A 20,782-nucleotide genomic window follows, 5' to 3' on the forward strand; every position below is an offset into this window, starting at 1 on the left:
CAGGGACCCCCAGAAGCAAAGATTTGAGTTAAAAAATATATATGTATTCAACACAAATGCTTTTTCAATAATAGCAGATCCACAAGCTCGTAGCGCGACACTCGGTGCCGCGCTATGAGCTTGTAGGTCTGCTATTTTTTAATAGGCCAAAGTATACAATAATGTTTATAGGTAAAAATCTAAAATGACACAGTATGCGTTCCCGTTCTTAATGGGTTAAAGTACCATAAGTAAAAGTACTCATTATGCAGAATGTGCCATTTCACCATTTCAGGGGGGGGGGGGGGGGGGGGTTAAGTAGCTATTGTATGTTTTGTAATAAGAATCCAAATCTACAAAGTAACATTGTCACTAAAGTTCTCAATTAATTGAAGCGGAGTGAAAAGTACAATATTTGCCTCTGAGATGTAGTGGAGTAGAGGTATATATAAGTATTGAAAAAGGAACATACGCAAGTAAAGTAAAAGTACCTCAAACAATTGTACTTGAGTAAATGTACTTAGTTACTTTACACCACTGCTCATGATACAGAAATACAGAATATTCTACACCAGTGGTTCTCAACTTTTTCTGGATCAAGGCCCACTTGAACTTCACGATAGCGTTCGCGGGCATGGTGGTCATCACTTCTTGTCGATTTTATCCCTGATACCTGATCAAATCGACATGAAGTGATGCCCACCATGCCCTAGGAAACTTGTGGTATCCACAAGGTATCACAATGATAACTATTTTTTTCCCAAGGTTTAAAAGGAAAAATGCCATGCCATTATTATATATTTTTTTACATATCTGAAAAAAAATATATATTAATGTCATATGATCACTAAATCCACTTGCGATACCCTCACGGCCCACCAGTAGGCCCCAGCCCACAGGTTGAGAACCACTGTTCTAGAGTCATGTTCTGATGTGGTCGTCAACCATGTGTTAGTGTTTTAATACGTGTTGAGAGACTGTCAACATCTAGCAGCAAGTCAAAGAGCTTTGAATTGTCAGAACCCTTCACATTCATTCTAATGTCAAACACATCTGCTTTTAGTTTATATAGAATAGCGTTTCCCAAACAATGGGTCCAGTGCCCCATTTTGGGTTGCGGACCGGTTTGCATGGGTCGCATCTGAATATACTTTTTTTGTTCTATTTTTTTTCCTTTCAATTCAAAATTATTTCAAAAGATTTTTAGGGCCGGAAAAAATAAATACAAATAAAATTGCTTTTTTCATAGGATTTTCTTGGGGGAAAAAAACATATCCAGAAATGTTCTAAAATGAGTTCTGTAGATCTGCTAATTTCACAATTTTTGAGTTACTTTGTTAATAATAAATGTTATTACATTATTATATTATCAATATAGTTATTATTACATTATATTATCATTATAGTTTACATTATTTGTATTTTTGATGTTACATACTTCTTCCATCACTGCCAGTTAGCACAACTTCATGTTGTGTAGCTTTATATACGTCAAAATATGGAGGTTTCTCTCTGACAACAAATTTAGGCAGTGACACAAAAATACAAATTATAAGTTACTGGTGCCATCTTGAGGACATGTGGTGAACTGCATGGTGATATCAAAACACTGGACAAGATTAATCACAAGTACACCATTATAGTTTTTCCTCATTTGCTTAGACACAATTCCTGGAACTCACCAAATTTTTTCAAATCACACAATCTTTTAGAAGAAGGCCGTTGCACACCTCAAAAGGCTGGTGACAGGTGCGTAGGGCAACCAAAAAAGGTGCAAATGTTCAGAAGGGGATCCCTGATAACAAATCAAATAAAAAGGTCCAGCACACTGTGGGTGTAGCATTAAATGTTTGGTGGTTGTAGTGCCCTGTATGTCTGTCCTGATAAAAGTCTAACACTAACGACCAAAACGTGGACTTAATAAAGAGCAACATTTTTGCACGTTCCAGACAGTGTGTGGGACCTTTTCCTTTGATTTGTGATCACAGATCCCCTTCAAATCACGCAATAAAAAAGAAAGAAAAAGAGGAAAAAAATAAGAGAAAAAAAACTCATACCAACAGTACAAACATATTGTTGCATGTTGCAACTGTTCATTTTAGTGGCATCAATACATAGCATTGCAGAACACTTGTACCTTTATATTGCTACTTTTTTATATTTGTTTTGGTAAATGAATGCCCTACTTTTTTGTACAAGAGTGGGTTACGCAAATATAGCAGAAATAGCAGATACAAGGTCGCAATGTGTGTTGCATCACGACACGCATTGTGAGCTTGTACATCTGCTATTTTCACTACTTTTGAAATAAATCCGAAAGTGAAAGTGGTTAAGTATGTCTGTGGATTGTATTAATATTTGAGCAATGAAAGGTATTAGCAGGAGCTTATGACTATATTACAACTACATTGGATGCATTGAAACGCTCCTGAAAACTCCTGAAAAGTAACAATTATGGACATACATGGTCTCCACCAGACAGCGCTGTGGATGTTCTTGCCACAACCCGCCAAACGTTGTGGGCCGTAAACTGGGATGGCGTGGGACTTGAACCACCTGCTGAGGCTGTGGTTAAGATGACCAATGGTACAGTATCTTCACCCTCTAGACAGGTTCTCCTAGTGCTCTTTAAGGTGGCTCTCCACCAAACAGACAACTTCAGACAACTACAGACTGGCAGTCCAATGAAGTCGGGACGACTCTGGAGATCAGTCGGTTGGAAGGTGTGGGAAAAGAATTGCTGAATGCACCTGAGAGCCGACACCGACAGACGGCTACTATGGTGCAAAAGATAGCCCATGGCTTGATGGCTTTCTCAACAACAAACACATGATGCTTGAGTCATTTGAGAAATGATAAAGATAGCTACTACACTGCAGGGTGCTTCGGGCATGTGTTCAAGGTTATCTGTATTTAGGCCATTTTGGTGTAGCCTATATCTTTTGGATTTAATGTTAATTAAAACAATAAATTGGCTACTGCATGCCTGCACCAAGCGGCAGCGTGATGGGGAACACACGGCCATATCATTTTGCTTCAACTAATGATCAATAATATAATAAATAGCTAGAATGGTTAGGAACATAATTTAAGCCTGTCATTTCTGTTCGAGTAACCTACTGTATGACACTCACCGCACGTGCTAAGTGTTGAAAACCGCTCTTGCAGGGCACCGTCAGTCTGTCTGCTCCACACGTCCTAGACTCTTCTCCCTCCTGGCTCCCAGAACTGTGGAATGAACTCCCCGCTGCCGTCAGAACTGTGGACTCAATACCCATGAAGCTATGGGAAAATGACCGGAACAGGAAACTGGTATGCCACCTTCTGGAAAACCAACTACAGTTAAGCACAGACACAGAGCCTATTCAATTCAATTTTCAATTCAATGGGCTTTATTCCCATCTTGTTCTTGTAAGTCGCTCTGGATAAGACCATCTGCTAAATGCCTAAATTGTCTGTCTGTCACTCAATGCTGTCCACACAATACAGAAAATACTGAGGTTTTAGTCATTGGTCACCAGGTCAATGACTGCTCTGCCGGCCAGGAGCGGTTTTATTTCTAGATTCATCTTTTAATGATTGGCGTACATGGATTAGAAATGATACAACTGGGGAAATGGCTGTAAACGGTCATGTATCTTCACTTACGCAGTACAAAAATGTATAAATTGTATTTGCCGTGCAATAGACTACAAAGAAATACGCTACGCCTGTACAATCAAGTCTCACACCAAGGTTTTCTGAGGAGTTGCAAGCCCTGAAACACCACAGGAGCAGGCACGCAACAAAACAAGTCACTGCATGTCTGCTGGTGTATTCAACATTTATTTTCATTTCATTTTAAAAACGTTTTGAGGACAATATAAATACAATTCACCCAGCACACAACACTGGTTATCCACAGCAGCAGAACGCACACATTCTCGCACAAACACTCTCGCACGCACACACACGCACACACACACACACACACACACACACACAACCCCAGCCCCTGATTAAGATGTTTAAAGGTGCAACATCCACCCAACCAACCAACCATCTGTAATAGCATAAAAAACAGCAACAGTATCAAACTGTTTCATACTGCCATCAGAATCAATGTCTAAATTGGATTAAATTAAACCACAAAAACAAAACAAAATCCTTGACCACGACAAGCAACACAGCTGTCCACCTCTAAAGGTTGGCTTTGAGTCAGTGTCGGCCAAATATTAGACTGTTGACAATTTTCAAATGCTTCCGCCATACAGTCTGGAGCTATAGCTTGCTGCTAGGCAGAAATGAAAAAATATATTTTAAAGATATTTTAAAATATATTTTCATGAACGGAAATGGTGAATAGATGACAGCTTCCTTTTTCGCTTTCAGAAGGTGTAGTTCCAGACTCTAAATAGCATACGGAGATTGTGTTGTCTGGCAACGCGAGACTAGCCAAAATGCTGTATGTACTTGTACAGGGCTGCCCAATCACATGGTCAGGGAGGCTAAAAAATAGCGGAGCTACAAGCTCCTAATGCGGATGCGTTGTGAGCTTGATTAGGCCTCAAGTTAGGCTTAATGCCAACAACATTTGAAAGATTCGATTCCATGACGAGGACAATTTAGAGGGAAAGAAATACATAAAAAATTGTTCTAAATTTTACAACTTTGTTGTTTCAGATACTGAACCGTATCCATTAAAGTTCCGTAACCGTGGTTTCATTCCATGTCTGCGAACTATTTCTGAAATGCAGCTTTGTTTTCTTTTTCTCGTTCCCTTTAGCCCAGTGTTTCACAAATAATGAGTCACGAGATGTTCGGTCAGAGTGGTGGAGTAATAACAGGGGATTTAGTTTCATGTTTTAATTGAATAGTGTTGCTGTCGGGCAGAAACCTCATATCTCCATATTTCACCTTTTAAGTGTACTTCTACTACTTCTTCTTTTTTAATTGTAAATTAACGTCCTACTTCGTCATACAAGAGTGTTGCATAAAAGTAGTGAAAATAGCCGATCTACAAGCTATGGAAATTGCAGATCTGCTATTTTCACTACTTTTGGACATACAAGGTTTCCTCCCGACAGTCACCCGAGAGTCCCACAACTGTCGCCTGCTCACAATGCAATACTGCCCCACACAGGCAAGCTGCAGTAACTACATTATGCGTATTTAATTACATTTCATACCAATGACAAAGTAGCCATGACACTTGAAGCTCCAATCCGTAACTTTGTTTTTGTGTGAACAAAATATAATTTTGATCAATCTGTATGGTGGAGCAGTGGTTCTCAAAGTGGGGTCCGAGGAATCCCAGGGGTCCTTGAGAGGGATTCCAGCGGGTCACCAGCTAAATCACTTAATATAGCATCAAAATCAGTTTAACCACTTTAACCCTATGTACAAAGGCTATTTCAAAATAGCAGATCTAATATTGTGGTCTGGTAGGACACCTACTGGTGGATAAGAGGTACTGCATGCTCATAACTCAATCTATTCTCTGCCCAAACAGGCTTTCTACAATAGCCCAGCAGTAGAAATGTCAGCACTTGCACAGGGAACTTGGGTTCAAATCCTAGGTAGCACTTGAAAGTTACGGATTGTGGCTTTATAAAACAGCGTGGCAGGATGAGTCCGAGTGTCTAAGTTAGCTTCTAGGTTCAAAGCCCACGGTTGCCATGCGTTCTGTCCATGCGTTCTGTCCGAATTCCCTGTGAGCAAGGCACTAGTCAGAGTGAGAAAGGTAATTTGTCCCGGTCACAATTATTGCTCTCTGGAAAAATGTTGTCAAATGAATTCTAATCACTTTGAAAAACGTGTATTTGATTATAGTTGGTCAAAAACTAAATAAAAAAATAGCCGACATAGTTTTGCCATTTGTATCACCTATAATAAGTTCAAAATCGGGACACATGAACTGCATGAATCCCGATACTGATGGACGATATACTGGCCAAACCGATATAATGGTCGGGCTCTAGCTGTGAGTAGGGTTGGGTCCTCCAACATCGAGGTTTATAACCTTCACAACCTTCCGAGCAACACAGACGCTGGTCTGACGCGTCGCGAGCGTTGCAATGTGTTGTGAGCTTGTACAGTAGATCGGTAGCCTGGAAATTGGAATCCAGACTTCTTTTTTTTTTTTTACTTTGCTTCTCAGTCTGGGAAACTTTGAGTTGAGCCTGATTTCCAAACGTCACCTGTTACGTAGGCACGTCATTGTTGATTGGAAAGTGCTCAACGACTCACAGTTGATTTTTTTCCATTGGAAGGCGCTGGTCCCGCCCCGCCCACAGACCAATCAGAATCCTCGGAGCCTGTGTGACCAAGACTCGCCCCGTTCACATAGGAAGACGGCCAGACTGAGAAGCAAAGTAAAAAAAGAAGAGAAAAAAAGTCAGCTGAACGGAGCGAACAGTCTGGATTCCAGGCTAGTAGATCGGCAATTTTTTTTGATTTTTTTTTATGATCAACTCCCTCCTCAGGGATGGTTGTGGTTATCACAGAACTTCATGGGTTCTGGAAAAGTTTCAGGTTCTGGGTTACCTTTCATAGTCCAAAAGAGCCATCTGAGTGTGTACAAATGGAATCGGTTCCATTCATACACACTCAAGAGTTAAACTAACACTGAAGATTTTACAGTGTAGATTGGGGTCTCAGAGACTTAAAAAGAAATGGTATCAATCAGGGGTTCCGTGGTCTAATGCGTATCGTTGCCGTCCAGCAGAAACCTTGTATCTCCACATTTTCATTTCTACAAAAAGTAGTGAAAATAGCAGACCTACAAGCTTACAATCGGCTATTTTCATGATTTTTAATCATTTATTTGATAAATGATAAAAAAGGAACGGTTTCAGACTTTTTTTCACCCGGACAGCAACGATATCAAACTGGGGGTCCTTGAAACAAAACAAAAAAAAAAAGTTGAGAATCACTGTTAAAAACCATCATGAATTTGTGAGGGATGACAGTGCAGGTTAGCTAACCGTACTAGCGTCAACGACATTCATTCATTCCAGGAGATGGGAGTCTCTAGCGGTGTCCTAACGGATGAGTCAATTGTGATGTCACTTCCCCGTTTCCCAGAGAACGAGGGTGACAAGCTGTCTTGTCTGTCCTCTTCTGTCCTCTTGCGAAGGAAGTGAACGTCATCAGATATTCATGGAAAAAAACCTAACAAATAAATACTGGAGCGGGTCAACGGAAGGAGCAAAAACGTCACCGTCACTGCCTTGTGAGACCAAGGAGATGGAATGAAAACGTGTCATAGATTCAACTGTTCCTCTCTCTCTCTCTCTTTCTGTCTACTATCTTATTTCCACCAGTCAAAATAAAGATGGAGACGGAGAGAAAGAGAGAGAGATTTCAGCTTCCACACCCCTACACCAGCCGCCTCTCTCTGTTTGTGTCTCTCTCTCTCTCTCTCTCTGTATGTTTGTAGAGTGTGTTGCACCGGTAGAGGCCAGGAGGGGGCACTGTTACGAGGTCTTGCCGAGCTCTATCTTCCTCTGAATGGCCTTGGCAGAGTGGTAGATGAGAGAGTCAATCAACCCAGCCACTGTAGAGGAGGAGAGACAGACACACAGACACACAGACAGACAGACAGATTGATATGAGCCAGGTGCTCTTAGTCTGTGATTAGACAGTCTGTTGAGTTCAGCGGTCAGTATTCAAAAATAACACACCGATGAATTCATTGATTGACCAATCAGAATCAAGCATTCAACCAAGCCATGTAATAAAGTAGGTATAGACAGAGCAAAATGTATGTGTTTTCAAAGATACACACCCTAGTGTACACTAGGCCTTAAACAGGTTTGAATATGTCCTGTGTTATGTTAGGATATGGTGTGTGTGTTTAATGATAAAAGATGAGTGGACTGACCTGTGAATACACCTCCTACGATGGCACAAACTCCTGTTAGGAAATGTGTGAATGATCTGAGAGAAGAGAAGAGAAGAGAAGAGAAGAGAAGAGAAGAGAAGAGAAGAGAAGAGAAGAGAAGAGAAGAGAAGAGAAGAGAAGAGTGGATGAAATTGTTTTTAGTACAAGATTCCAAGGTTTACAAAATATTATTGTAAGAATAGAGAAAGAAGTCACACAGTAGGTTTAGTTACACATTTGGTATTTGGTATCACATGTATGTAATGTGCATGCTCAAAGAAAAAAATCAAAGAAAGAATTACAGACTAAGTAAAGTACAGCATCGGATATCAAACATGTAAGGGAGAGCAGCACCAATAAAGTGTATTCATAGTCATCTATCTATCTATCTATCTATAAATGCTCAGAATCTCTGAGTGAGCGAGTGTGATTTCCCCCTGCATATCTCGAGAACCAGCCGACCTATTGACTTCAATCATGGTGTGTGTATCGCAGAGGACCCGAGGGAGTGCAGTGCACAGTGCACGGGTAAAACAGGTACTCTGGACAATGGGTACAAAGGGTATTGCATAACCAAAGGGGCATGCGTTATTGACGGGCATCGGTCTAGTGCAGGGGTGGGGAGTTCCTACCTGTGTTTCTCTGTGAATTTGACCATCATTGGTGACAGCTCATACAGAACGAATACCCCCGGAAGCCCCTGATCTCCTATGAGCCCATTGGCAACTTTCTCATGCCTGGTCACAGAGAACTGGTTGGTTTTTACTACCTGGTTCAAAACAGAAGAGAAAACCATCATCTCATTTATGTATTCAAATGTAATATCAAAGGAAAAGTATGACAGATTCATCACTGGTTTTAGTTTTTGAGTGAATGCTGACTTTATTAAGATTATTAAAATGTTTTCCAAAATTCAAGACAAATATTATCATGAATAATAAAGCATCATTTAATTGTCTCAAAAACACAACTTCTTCAAACACAAATTCTTCGAATCTACAAGCTCACAATGTGTCACAATGGGTCGTGTCGTGGGCTTGTATATCCACTATTTTGTTTAACATATTACAAAAAAAACATATAGAAAAAAGGACTTCAGTGGTTAAGGATGGCGTTGCCCACTCACCTCCCCGTCTGTCTTTACGTAGATGGTGGGGACTATTTTGACAAAATACTGGTACATCATTGATGCTGAGGGAAGAAGACAATTCTACTGTTAAAATCATCTCACACGCATGAAGTATAGAGACCAAAGTAAAAAACATATCGACAGTTGTGGTGTAGTGGCAGCTGATGGGGTAAACGTGGAGCCCAAACTAGTGAAAATACCCGATCTACAAGGTGAGCTTTTAGATCTGCTATTTTCATTATTTGAAATTGTGATTTTCTTGACATTTAAAAAAATATATAATAAATAAATAAACTAAAACTAAACTAAAAGGGGTCCCGACCCGCTGTTTGGGAAACCCTGGGGTAGACTGTTGACCACATAATCCCAACATCCCATGTTCCCTGTGTTCCATGTCCTTCACTCTCTCTGCCCTCATGTTTACACTACTAATTAAACTAACGCATGGAAGCCCATTTCTGCCAAGAGTAAAAGGCTCAAACATATAACCCTTTTGAAAATAAGACATTATGAAAAATGTTAACAAAATGCAGCCACAAGGTGTCACTGTAGATTCACAAGCAAGCAAACTTGTGTCCTGCATAGAGTTAAGGTGTCCTGTCATCCCTTTCCTACTTCCTCTAGGCAGCAGTGTTGCCATGTCTGTTTATTATACGTGACTTTGGGCTTATTTTGAAGTTGTGGGTTGGGTTTTGTTTTTGGCCTTGTTTCTTAAATGTAGTTGCTCATTTGGGATTGTTTCCTAAATGTTGTTTAAACCAGTGCTTCTCAAACATGTTCATGTAAAGGACCCCCAACTTATTAAGTAATTGTCCACATATCCCCATCTGAAAACATTTTGTGCCAGCTATGGGACCCCCTTACTAGATTTGTGTTTCAAAAATATTCCAAATTGATCACATTTTCTTCAAGTTTTATAATTTTAAAATTTTAATAGCAGATACAGAAGCTCACAACGCGTCGCAATGCGACACTTTGTGATCTGTAGATCAGCTATTTTCAAATAGCCAACATAGAAGGGCTCGCTTCTTTTGGGCTTATTTTCATTGACCATCGTTGACCTTTCATTGATTCACAATGAATTGAGTACAAAGGACCCCAATGGAAACTTCTTGGGTTTTAAAATTCCTATTAGCTGACCTTGTATTGAACTGTGCGTTCATGTGTTTTTTTTTCAGCAAACTTCTAATAAAGTATTCAATCAATCAAAAACCTGGTGGCATATTTCTCTCACAAAATCTGGCAACACTGCTGTCAGTCCCTTTCTACTTCCTCTATGCAGTAATGGAGGCGTGCTGATAGAAGAACGTCAATTAAAACACACTCTCACAACCTCCTGTTTTCAGTCTCACTACAGCAGTTCATTTAAAATCACACAGGAAGGTGAGTCTGCTGCTTCACACCGCTCTACTGCTGCCTCTGTTCGGGAGTAAAATAGATCATTCGACGGTATAAATACTGTTTGATTTCTTTCAAGGGTGACAGACCAGTGCAGCTGGCTAGCATGCTAAGCTAACAACATACGGACTAGTGGAGCTGGGCCAGCATGCTAAGCTAACACAACACATACTAGTGGAGCTGGGCTAGCATGCTAAGCTAACACAACACACAGACTAGTGGAGCTGGGCTAGCATGCTAAGCTAACGCAACACACAGACTAGTGGAGCTGGGCTAGCATGCTAAGCTAACGCAACACACAGAGTAGTGGAGCTGGGCTAGCATGCTAAGCTAACGCAATACACAGACTAGTGGAGCTGGGCTAGCATGCTAAGCTAACGCAACACACAGACTAGTGGAGCTGGGCTAGCATGCTAAGCTAACGCAACACACAGACTAGTGGAGCTGGGCTAGCATGCTAAGCTAACGCAACACAGACTAAGTGGAGCTGGGCTAGCATGCTAAGCTAACACAACAAACAGAGGACGTTCAGTGCTACGTTTTTTTTACACACAACGCAAAATGGACACATTTGACACAGTTTTTGGGGTAAATGACAGATACAACTACTGACCGTTGTCATTGTTGTGATAGACAATTAACCAAACCTTAAAAAAACGTAGCCAGGCTCGTTTTCTTGCTAACTGAACACGTTATATAATAAGACCTTTTGAACTAACCATCTACTTATACAGTGGTGTAAAGTAATTGTAATTGGTGTAAAGTACATTTACTCAAGTACTTAAGTACAATTGAGGTATTTTGACTATACTGGAGTATTTCCAATTTTCTGTACTCTTACTTCTACTCCACTCCACTAATACATCTCCGAGACAAATATTATACTTTTACTCTAATACAATTATTTGAAAACTTTAATTACTAGTTACTTTGTAGATTTTGATTATTATTACAAAACATACGTTAACGACTTCAGCCCTGTATACATTTCGGCCATTTGAAAATAGCTGATCTACAAGCTCATGATGTAATGTTACAGAAGGTCAAGTTCATGTGTGGGTTTGGTGCATGATGTATGCACACACGTAACGATCCTACAGAAAGTGTATTAAAGATGGTGTAAATGATATGTATTTTTGTTCAAAAGCTATATTCTGATGGTAATCATTGCTATAGTGTTTGTTCAGTAATGGACCTCTACGTCTCTTTAGTAAACAGAAAATACATCGTCAGTTCAGGATAACAATTGTCTGATCAGGAGAAATAACTCATACAGGATAAACTGAAATTGTAAGTGATGACAAAAGGAAGTGACACTATAGCAATGATTACTTACAAAATATAGAGATTTAACCAAAAATCTGTCAAACCTTTTTCATGATTAAAATGCTCTACACACTTAATGTTTAATTATGATTTGTGTACTTATTATTACCAGATAATCATAAATTAATTTAAAGCGGTCGTAGCTTGTGGGTAGACTGGGTGGTCTGGTAATCAGAAGGTCACCGATGCACATCCCGGCCCCAGTCTTGGCTAGACCAACCAACTGTATGTCTGTCTGTCCCTCCCTCCCTGTTAACTGGGGTCTCTTTCCCCTCCAGATGCCTGTGGCAGTAGGTCCGTACGGCCAGCACCAGCCCAGCTGTTTTGATCGGGTCAAAATGGGCTTCATGATGGGGTGTGCAGTGGGGATGGCTGCAGGAGCCATGTTCGGGACATTCTCCTGTCTAAGGTAACTAATGAAGTGATTTCGACAAACGCCAGTATAGCGTTCTAGAAAATCCAGGAAGCATTGTGTGATAAAACACCTCATTATGTTGATTACATGAGCCTGTCACAATTAGAACATTTCAATTATTTTGCATTATCGTTTCCATGTTGAAACATTTTCATACATAGCAGAAATATCAAATCTACAAGCTTACAACGCGCACTTTGCGTTGTAAATCATTTTTCCACCCTGTTTTTACTGACATCTGTAGGAATGGGAAAATAACACCAATGCCTGTAGTATTGCACAACAACTTTTCCTCTGGGATAATAATGCACTATGTTCTCTTTAGGATCGGGATGCGCGGCAGGGAGCTGATGGGAGGAGTGGGGAAGACGATGATGCAGAGTGGAGGGACATTTGGGACATTCATGGCTATCGGCATGGGAATCCGCTGCTGATGGCGCTCCCCTCTATTTGCACACAGCAACCACACACACACAGCCACCATGGGACTTTCATAATACCACTGAGCAGTCTGTTCTGTTCTGTCAACATTGTCACATTCTCAACGCCAAGTCTCCCTTTGTCAATAATAAATGGTTCAAAATGGGCGTTTAGAGTGGATGTGTTGTCTTTTTAGTGATGTCCCTGATTACAACGTGCATGACCAGACATGGTACTGCAGTGAAAGGCCAATGGTTCGGTTGAATGGGGTTCCCAGCCAAATGTGTTATACAGAATCAAAATGTTTACCACTTTGCTATTACAAAATAGCAGGCACTTTGTGCCGCACTGCGAGCTTGTACATTTATTTTTACTCTTGAAAGTAGTAAGAATATTTTTAACACAAATCTTCTCTTCTGGGGGTCCTTGACAAATGTTTGAGAACCACTGGTGTAGGAATGCATGATATCGAAATGTTGGCCAATAGAACAGATCGATTGGGTTTACCTTATCACCGGTCAATAAAGGTTCTGGATGCAGACTTCTAAAAACAGTGCATTATTTTTACCTGATGTATTGGGCCAAATGATGCACACATTAGTTTGAATGTTGCCGTGATTAAAAATTGAAATTCTAAAAACTCTCCCTGAATAAACGGTGGAAACGATAACATTCTAATGCTTATTATTTACTTTAATGCTAACAATGGAATTCTAGAACTCAGCCATGGTCTGTGTAACAATACTGTATCATTTCACAACCTGGGGTCCTTGTAACCACATAAACCATAGTGTCCCTATGCTGGGCTTGTCATAATAGGCGAAAAATAGCTGATCCACAAGATTACAACTTGTTCCGCCGAGCTTGTAGCTGAGCTATTTTCGACAAGGACATTTATTTTTTTTGTTAAAGAGATGTAAACCATAGTTAGGTGTACGGGTTGTATCTTTTAAACTGACATAGCTAACTCACACATGTAACATAATTGTGAAGCACAGAAAAACAAAAAACACATTTAACAACTTAAACCCTATATACAGTACTCTGTTGACCAGTTTCTGTACTTGGTCTTTTTTTCCCCCCTTGTAGATCTGCTTATGACATGCCCAGAATAGGGACTCTGTGGTTTGACAGCCTACAATTTAATTAGTTACATTTAAACATGTCTGAGAAACATGTTTAGGGGGGCCAAGCATATAAAGTTGGGTTCCACAGCTGTAGAACTTAGCCCATGATGGGCTAACAGGTTCAGTCTTTAAAAAAAGCCTTCATTACAGTGGCTACAGATGATACTGGTCTAAGAATGGACAGGAGGTGGCGCTGAAGTGGTGACAGTACTGACCTTGTGGTGCTGTAACATCTGTGTCATCCAGAGGATTGACGATACCAGGGTAGTCTTTACCAAACGATAGGTGCTTAATGAAATGAGTCATATTGATCTGCAAGACAGCAAATAAACATTTTAGATTTTAGCTATAACAACATAATGTTTTTCAGAAAACTCTTAGGATTTAGAAAAGTGGTTCTCAAAAACAGCAGATACTCGTATACAACCTCACAGCGAGTCACTTTGTGCCGCGCTGCAAGCTTGTAAATCTGCTATTTTTGAACATTTTTGAAAAATATTTTAAGTGTTTGCAATCTACTCTTCTGTGGGTCCCTGGCACTTAATATTTTCTAGATGGGGGTCCGCAGCCAAATACATATCATTTTGGGGATCCTTGGCACGAAAAAGAGAACTACTGATTTAGAAGGCATTTGTAGAATCAGCCTCAGGTCTTAATGTGTGTAAGTTCTTTGTTTCCTGCAGTTATTATTTAAATCTCAAAACTGTTTGCGCACTGTTTTAACCGCTACATAGTCTCACGTAGCCAGGTGATAAGAGATCTGGCCTGAAGATTACTAGTCTGTTTCAAACATAATGTAATGTAAAGAATCTGCCGTGCTACTTACATTATCTAGTCCAAAACTCTGCAGGTCATGAACTGCAAAGAAAAGCAAACATGAGATTCACCAGTCAGCATTAAAGAAACACCCTCATTTATCATTTATATTCAGTTCATGGAAAGAAAACAAGAGTACATGTATGTTGTTACAAACTAGTAGGAACACAACTCCAGAAAGATGTATCAATCACTTACCCTGCGTTATCTAGAATGCTAAAAATGCTTTTTCCCCCTCGTTTCATATCAGTAATGGTTACAGTCTTTGGACTCGCTACTATATTTAAAGGCCTTCCAGACAACACAGGGTGAATCACTGCACAGACATTATTAATCAGAAATATAGTAGTAGAGTAGAGTAGTATTCCTCAGTAATATTCCCAGAAAGGTTAAACACTGATCGATTAGTGATTCATTTATTGATCAGATGGTGACAGCATTCATAGGTGTTCTACTTCATGTCCTCAGCTTGAAGTTCTATATCATAGCCGTAGGGCAGAAACCTTGTTTCAACGTTGTATGCTTTTTGGGAAATAAACGCCCTAATTTGTCGTGCAAGCGTGTCGCTCAAAAGTAGCAGATTTAGCAGATCTACAAGCTCACAAGAGCTTGTAGTTCTGCTATTTATGCTATTTTTGAAAAGAAAATGTTTAAAGTGAAAGTGGTGTGTCTGTTCCAAATATTTTTTTAAAGTACCAACAAGAGCTTGTAAATAACAACTGCATTGGATCCACTGGAACGCTAGCCTCGGAAACCCATGCCTTTGGTTCTTGAAAGTTAACTGTTTTGAACATACAAGGTTTCCACCTGACAGCAACGACATGTAGCTCTACTACAGACGCATGAGCATCCTGGACAACCCAGGGTATATACATTTAACATCTACCTGCTGGGTGCATATTTATTATTTATGCCCGGTAACTGACCCAACAGTCTTTAGGTCCTTAAGTCTATCTACAGTACATGCTGTTTGTATTGTTTAGCAAGACAAGCGAGGTGTGAGATCAGAGTAAGCAGAGTAAGCATGAACTCTAGCCAACAAACACCAAGGTTAATAGTAAGGGGGGAAAAAAGCAGGTGCGCTTCCTCAGGATGCCTTTTTTCGTTTAGGCAGTGGGTGCTCAGCTACAAATAGAACTTGAATCAAATACCACCGAAGTGGAAAAAGCGGCACTCCAAAATAAAGGATAAAGGATCTATTGGCAATGCCTACGCGTTTCGGCCTCAACCTTCCTCAGAGCTGACTTAAAAAGTATTTTTAAGTCTGCTCTGAGGAAGGCTGAGGCCAAAACATGTAGGCGTTCCCAATAGATCAGTGGTTCTAAACCAGTGGTCAGGGGGCCATCAGTGGTCCTTCGGGGGGTACCAGGGGGTCCCCAGCGAAATTAGTTAACACAGGGTCACAATCATTTGAACCACTTAGCTTTGGCTATTCAAAAATAGCAGATCTACAAGGTCATTCGCACGCTATGAGCTTGTATATCTGCTATTTTTGAAAAATCTCGAAAATGTGTGCATATCTTTGAGTATATATCTTTTTTAAAGCGAAGATTTTTAACTCAAATCTTTGCTTCTGGGGGTCCCTGGCACAAAACATTTTCAGATGGGGGTCCGTGGCCAAATGTGTATTCATTTAGGGGTCCTTGGCATGAAAAAGGTTGAAAACCGCTGCAATACATGAGAATGTGCACAGTATCTAAGCCAGTCTTGCATCCTTTAATTTGGAGTGCCGCTTTTTCCACTTCGGTGGTATTTGATTCAACCAAGGTTAATAGTCACATAAGAGTGCAAATAGAACACTGTAGTGCCTCAGAGAAACTAGGACACCAGCTAAACATCAAAGGTAAGCATCTGTCTAAACAACATGCTATCTAAATAACGTTAACATTTGCGGTAAAGAAGGGAGAAAAAAAAGGGGGGGAGGGGGGGTCATTGAACGTAAAAAGCTACAAAACCAAAAAGCAGACTTACTTTCCACAGCGTGCACTGCAGAAAGAAGAGAGAAGAGTCACTGATGAGACATGTGAACAAAAACGCTGTGATGTGGAACGTCTGGCTACAGGGTGAGGGGATATCGTCACTGTTGCGTGGAAACCTCATACGTCCAAAACTGTTACTTACTTTTAAGAATTGAAATAAAAAAATTCAAAAAAAATGCCGATCTACAAGTTTAGAATGTGTCGCGATGTGACAAGTTTTAGGCATGTAGATCGGCAATTTCTGCTACTTTTGAGTGACAAATTTATATATTTCTTTTTACAAAAACATGTTAAAATATGGAGATAAGAGGTTTCTGTGCAGCCATAGTCATTTCAAACATCTAACACCAAAGTAGTGTTTCCAGCACTGAGATGCATGTCATGTGATGTGTTGAAATCTCAGAGGGCAGCAGTGTTGTCTTTACAATAGCGATTCTTGTCTCTTGTTTCAGCAAAAATGAATGCTCAATTAGATCCAGTCACAGGTACCTCTAGAAACAGCGATTAGCAGGTTAAAAGCAGCCGTCATTGGTGTGATTGTTAACACATAGGCGTAGGAAAATAACTATGTCAGCACTCACAAGACATTGTCTCTGTCGGGTAGAAACCTCATATGTCCTGTTATTTTTCAGGATGCAAATCACACAACGTGTCGCTACGCGCTGCATTGTGTGGCGCTTTAGTATGATTAAGTAGGGCATTCATTTACGGAAAAACTCAAAAAGTTAGAATATGGAGATAACAGATAAGAGGTATTTGCTCGACAGCGACGATATTTAACCCATTCAAACCGGGAACGCATATGTGTAACCACTTTATCCATCCAAAAATAGCACATATACAAGCTCATAGCGCAGATCTGCTGTTTTTGAAAAATCTTGACCATTTATATATCCCTGGAACATTTTGGGTGGTCCTTGACATGAAAAGGTTTGAGCTGCACCACTGATATTAAAGCAACGTAAGTTTTTCAGAAAACTGTTAGGATTTAGAAGACATGTGTAGAATCCCCAGAAGATTTGCACACAGATTCTTCAAAAATAGCAGATCTACAAGCTTGTAGCTTGTATATCTGCTATTTTTGAATAGCCAAAGAAATCTAAAAATGACATTTGCCGGTCTAAATGGGTTAAGAACTTACTAGCCCAAATCCAACGAGCCAATCTTTCATACAATCAAATAGATTGAATGGATGTTTGGACCAGAACAAATGAACAGGACTTGCAACAGTGGCAGGTTAACCAGTTAAGCCCTACGTAGCATGTGGCGGAGGTTAATTTCTCACCCTGGTAAAGGAGTGCGCACACAACACCCATAACAGGTCAGTCCAGTAAACAGACACCAAGCGTGCGTGCGCACACACACACACACACACACACACACACACACAAGGATTAATGACAGAACAATGAATGAAAGGAGACAGAAAACACATGAATGGAGATCGCAACCAGAGACAAAGAGTGAAGGTAAAGGTGTGTTGTACTTGAAAGAGAAGAGAGAAATGTCACGACGTGTCATCATGCACCATCAAAATGTCCCCAAGCTGACGTGTACAACAACCACAACACTCACACTAATGTTACAGATTGTCTACGATTCCCGGGAAATGTAGACAATTCCCAACAGACCGGTAAACGTGGGAAAGAGAGTACAAATAAGCGTGCTCGACAGCCAGCAGAGAACGACCCACCAGAATGCTCTGAGATAGTGGATGGGAGGGAACGGGGAGCGCCCCCCATTTTGTTTCACTTTACTCTGAACTGAATAAATAATGTTTTTATATGCATGGCTTTTTACATCACTTCAAAACAAGGCAGGCACGACGACAGCGAGACGTGAACAAGCTAGCCACCAAGGCGAGCGAGTGCCCGTGCTGTATATACTTTGTATATAAAAATACAGTGTATGCCGGCATATACTGTGTATATATACAGTACATACATACACACACACACACATGACAGCTGATATACAGTATACAGTATAATATAGCAGCTGATTATATTGTCACTGTCAGGTGGAAACCTTGTATGTCAAAAAACATACATTTTCAGGAGATGGAAAAAAAAGACACCGTGTTCCATTGGATCCAATGTTATTATTTGGTCAACGCTTTTCATTGGTTCAATATTTATAAATCCCACTGACACACTAAACCACTTTCCACTTCACTGTCAAAAAGTAGTGAAAATAGCCAATTTACAAGCTCACAACTCGTCGTGACGTGTTGTGAAATTGCAGATTGGCTATTTTTGCTGCTTTTGCGTCCAGGTGTGTACAGGTGTGCTCAGTCCGTATAGAGCGCTTGCCTTTGACCACAAGGTTTCTGGGTTCGATCCCGGGTACCGCCAACTCGGCGTATGAGCAGCATGATGCCCGCGGGCACAACACCAGAGGGAGCTCCACTGATCTCATTCCCCCCAGATTCTGCACAAACATGGGGATGAATTAATTCTACTGCTACCAAAATGTGGAATGCCTTACCACCAGCCATCAGAAAGTGTGACTCCCTACCCTCCTTCAAAGCCACCATAAAAGAGCAGCTGTCTGCAATTTGCAACTGGACTTAGACAAGTCTTCTAGCTTGCCAAAATAAATTACCCCCCCAATGTTTTTCTGTAAATATATTTTTACTGCTCCTATTATTGATGAATACGCAGGACCACAATGGAAATAAGCCCTCAGGGCTTTTTGTGTTATCCTTTTAGCATCATTGTATAACTGTCTTTTGCAAACTGTTAATACAGGTAAGTAGTTAAAGGGATAGTTCACCCAAAAAATTACTTTTTTTCCAATCGATTAGTCACCCCATGGAGACTTAAATTCATGGATATATTTTAGTTTTTGTCGCATTCCTAAGCCAATAATTTGATGACCAGCGGACCGGTAGGCAGCGGTTCCGGTAGGATACACAAAGGAGACTCTTTGTGTCTCCTACCGTAATCACTGCCCGTTATCAAATTATTGGCTTAGGAATGCGACATGAAGTCTCCATGGGGTGACTAATCGATAGAAAAAAAGTTATTTTGGGGTGAACTATCCCTTTAAGTACTGGGAGCTGATGGTAAGCGTTGTTGTAAGTACTGGGAGCTGATGGTAGGTGTTGATGTAAGTACTGGGAGCTGATGGTAGGTGTTGTGCTCCACTACAGTAATCCATCCTCCATGGGTCTAGTGCAGCGCCAAAAACGATGATAATAATATTATGAGGGTCATATTGGGTCGTGGTGTATAAAAGTTTGAGAACCCCTGGTCTAGTGCATTGTAAAGGCGATCGATGCCCTCGTTCTCGGCCGATACAGACAATAAGACACTCCGACCTACTTACTTTGCGTGACACTCTTGTATGATGTAATAGGGCATTAAGTTACGGGGGGAAAAAAACATAAAAAGTTGAAATATGGAGATACAAGGTTTCTGCCCGACAGTGACAGTATATATATACTGTATGTGTATGACCAGTTGTTCAATCATATGCTTAACATATAGATGAACAGTTGTTCCATATCGCTGCCGTTAGGTGGAAATCCTTTTTTTATTATCGTTTTCAAAACTTTAAACATTTTGAAAATAGCCGATGTACAAGCTCACGACGCGTTGCAATGTGAAGCGTCGTGAGCTTGTAGACCTGCTATTTTCACTACTTTTCTGTGACGCTTGTATGATACCCCTAAACATACAAAGATGAAACATGGAGATACAAGGTTTCCACCCGACAGCGACAATATAGATGACCAGCTGTTTCATAATGTGTGTTAACACATTGACTGCCAGAATTATTTTCAAAATCTCTGTTATTCATGCCAGAGATTTTTCAATGGGAAAAAAAAAGTACTCAAGAGCCGAGATACAAAATTTTAAAGTTTTAAGTTAACAAGGAAGTGAATGAGAGTAAAGATCTTCGAAAATTCATATCTCCTTGGTCTTTGGGTCCAAAAGAAAAAAAAAAAGTAAAAAAAAAAAAAAAAAAAAATTGAATTTTTTTTGAAAAATTAATTTTTTGCTAATATCGAATTAATTCGATCTAGGCAGGCAAGTGATGATAAGCTAATATCGAATTAATTCGATCTAGGCAGTCAATGTGTTAAGCAGCCATATGCTTAACCCATTCAATCCGGGAACGCATCTCTGTCATTTTAGATTTCTTTGGCTATTCAGAAATAGCAGATCTACAAGCTCATAGCACAGAGTGCCGCGTGAAAATGTGTGCAAATCTTTGAATATATATGTTTTTTGAAGCAAACATGTTTAACTCAAATCTTTGCATCTGGGTTTTCTACAAATGTCTTCTAAAGCCTAACAGTTATTATTATTTTTTTTTTCTTAT

At 40.2% G+C, this 20,782-nt stretch overlaps 3 protein-coding genes across 3 annotated transcripts in view; 2 read left to right on the forward strand and 1 right to left on the reverse strand.

Moving 5' to 3' along the window:
* mtss1 (MTSS I-BAR domain containing 1) overlaps positions 1–20,782 on the forward strand; it is a 656,873-nt gene that overhangs the window by 339,538 nt on the left and 296,553 nt on the right. The gene's annotated exons all lie outside the window — the stretch shown is intronic.
* The window catches only part of ergic3 (ERGIC and golgi 3), a 31,487-nt gene continuing 14,508 nt past the window's right edge, over positions 3,804–20,782 (reverse strand). Inside the window, exons 8-13 of the mRNA XM_084063422.1 lie at positions 14,485–14,516; positions 13,874–13,970; positions 8,970–9,034; positions 8,476–8,612; positions 7,844–7,899; positions 3,804–7,516 (exon numbers count right to left, since the gene is read on the reverse strand). Of these exons, the coding sequence (XP_083919548.1) occupies positions 7,437–7,516; positions 7,844–7,899; positions 8,476–8,612; positions 8,970–9,034; positions 13,874–13,970; positions 14,485–14,516 (467 nt within the window). The 3' untranslated portion in view covers positions 3,804–7,436. The remainder of the gene's footprint in view (positions 7,517–7,843; positions 7,900–8,475; positions 8,613–8,969; positions 9,035–13,873; positions 13,971–14,484; positions 14,517–20,782) is intronic.
* On the forward strand, positions 10,232–12,698 carry romo1 (reactive oxygen species modulator 1). The gene is made up of 3 exons (XM_084062019.1): positions 10,232–10,355; positions 11,975–12,105; positions 12,437–12,698. Exons 2-3 carry the CDS (start codon positions 11,975–11,977, stop codon positions 12,543–12,545), a joined length of 240 nt encoding a protein of 79 aa, XP_083918145.1. The 5' UTR covers positions 10,232–10,355; the 3' UTR covers positions 12,546–12,698.

Source organism: Gymnoscopelus microlampas (genome assembly GCF_963454915.1).
Source record: "Gymnoscopelus microlampas genome assembly, chromosome: 7".
NCBI classification, from domain to species: Eukaryota; Metazoa; Chordata; class Actinopteri; order Myctophiformes; family Myctophidae; genus Gymnoscopelus; species Gymnoscopelus microlampas.

Bases quoted from the DNA above. Each gene is read 5' to 3' on its own strand.
- romo1 (XM_084062019.1), top strand. From the start codon at position 11,975: ATGCCTGTGGCAGTAGGTCCGTACGGCCAGCACCAGCCCAGCTGTTTT. The intron at 12,106-12,436 runs GTAACTAATGAA...TGTTCTCTTTAG, and splicing joins GGGACATTCTCCTGTCTAAG to GATCGGGATGCGCGGCAGGG.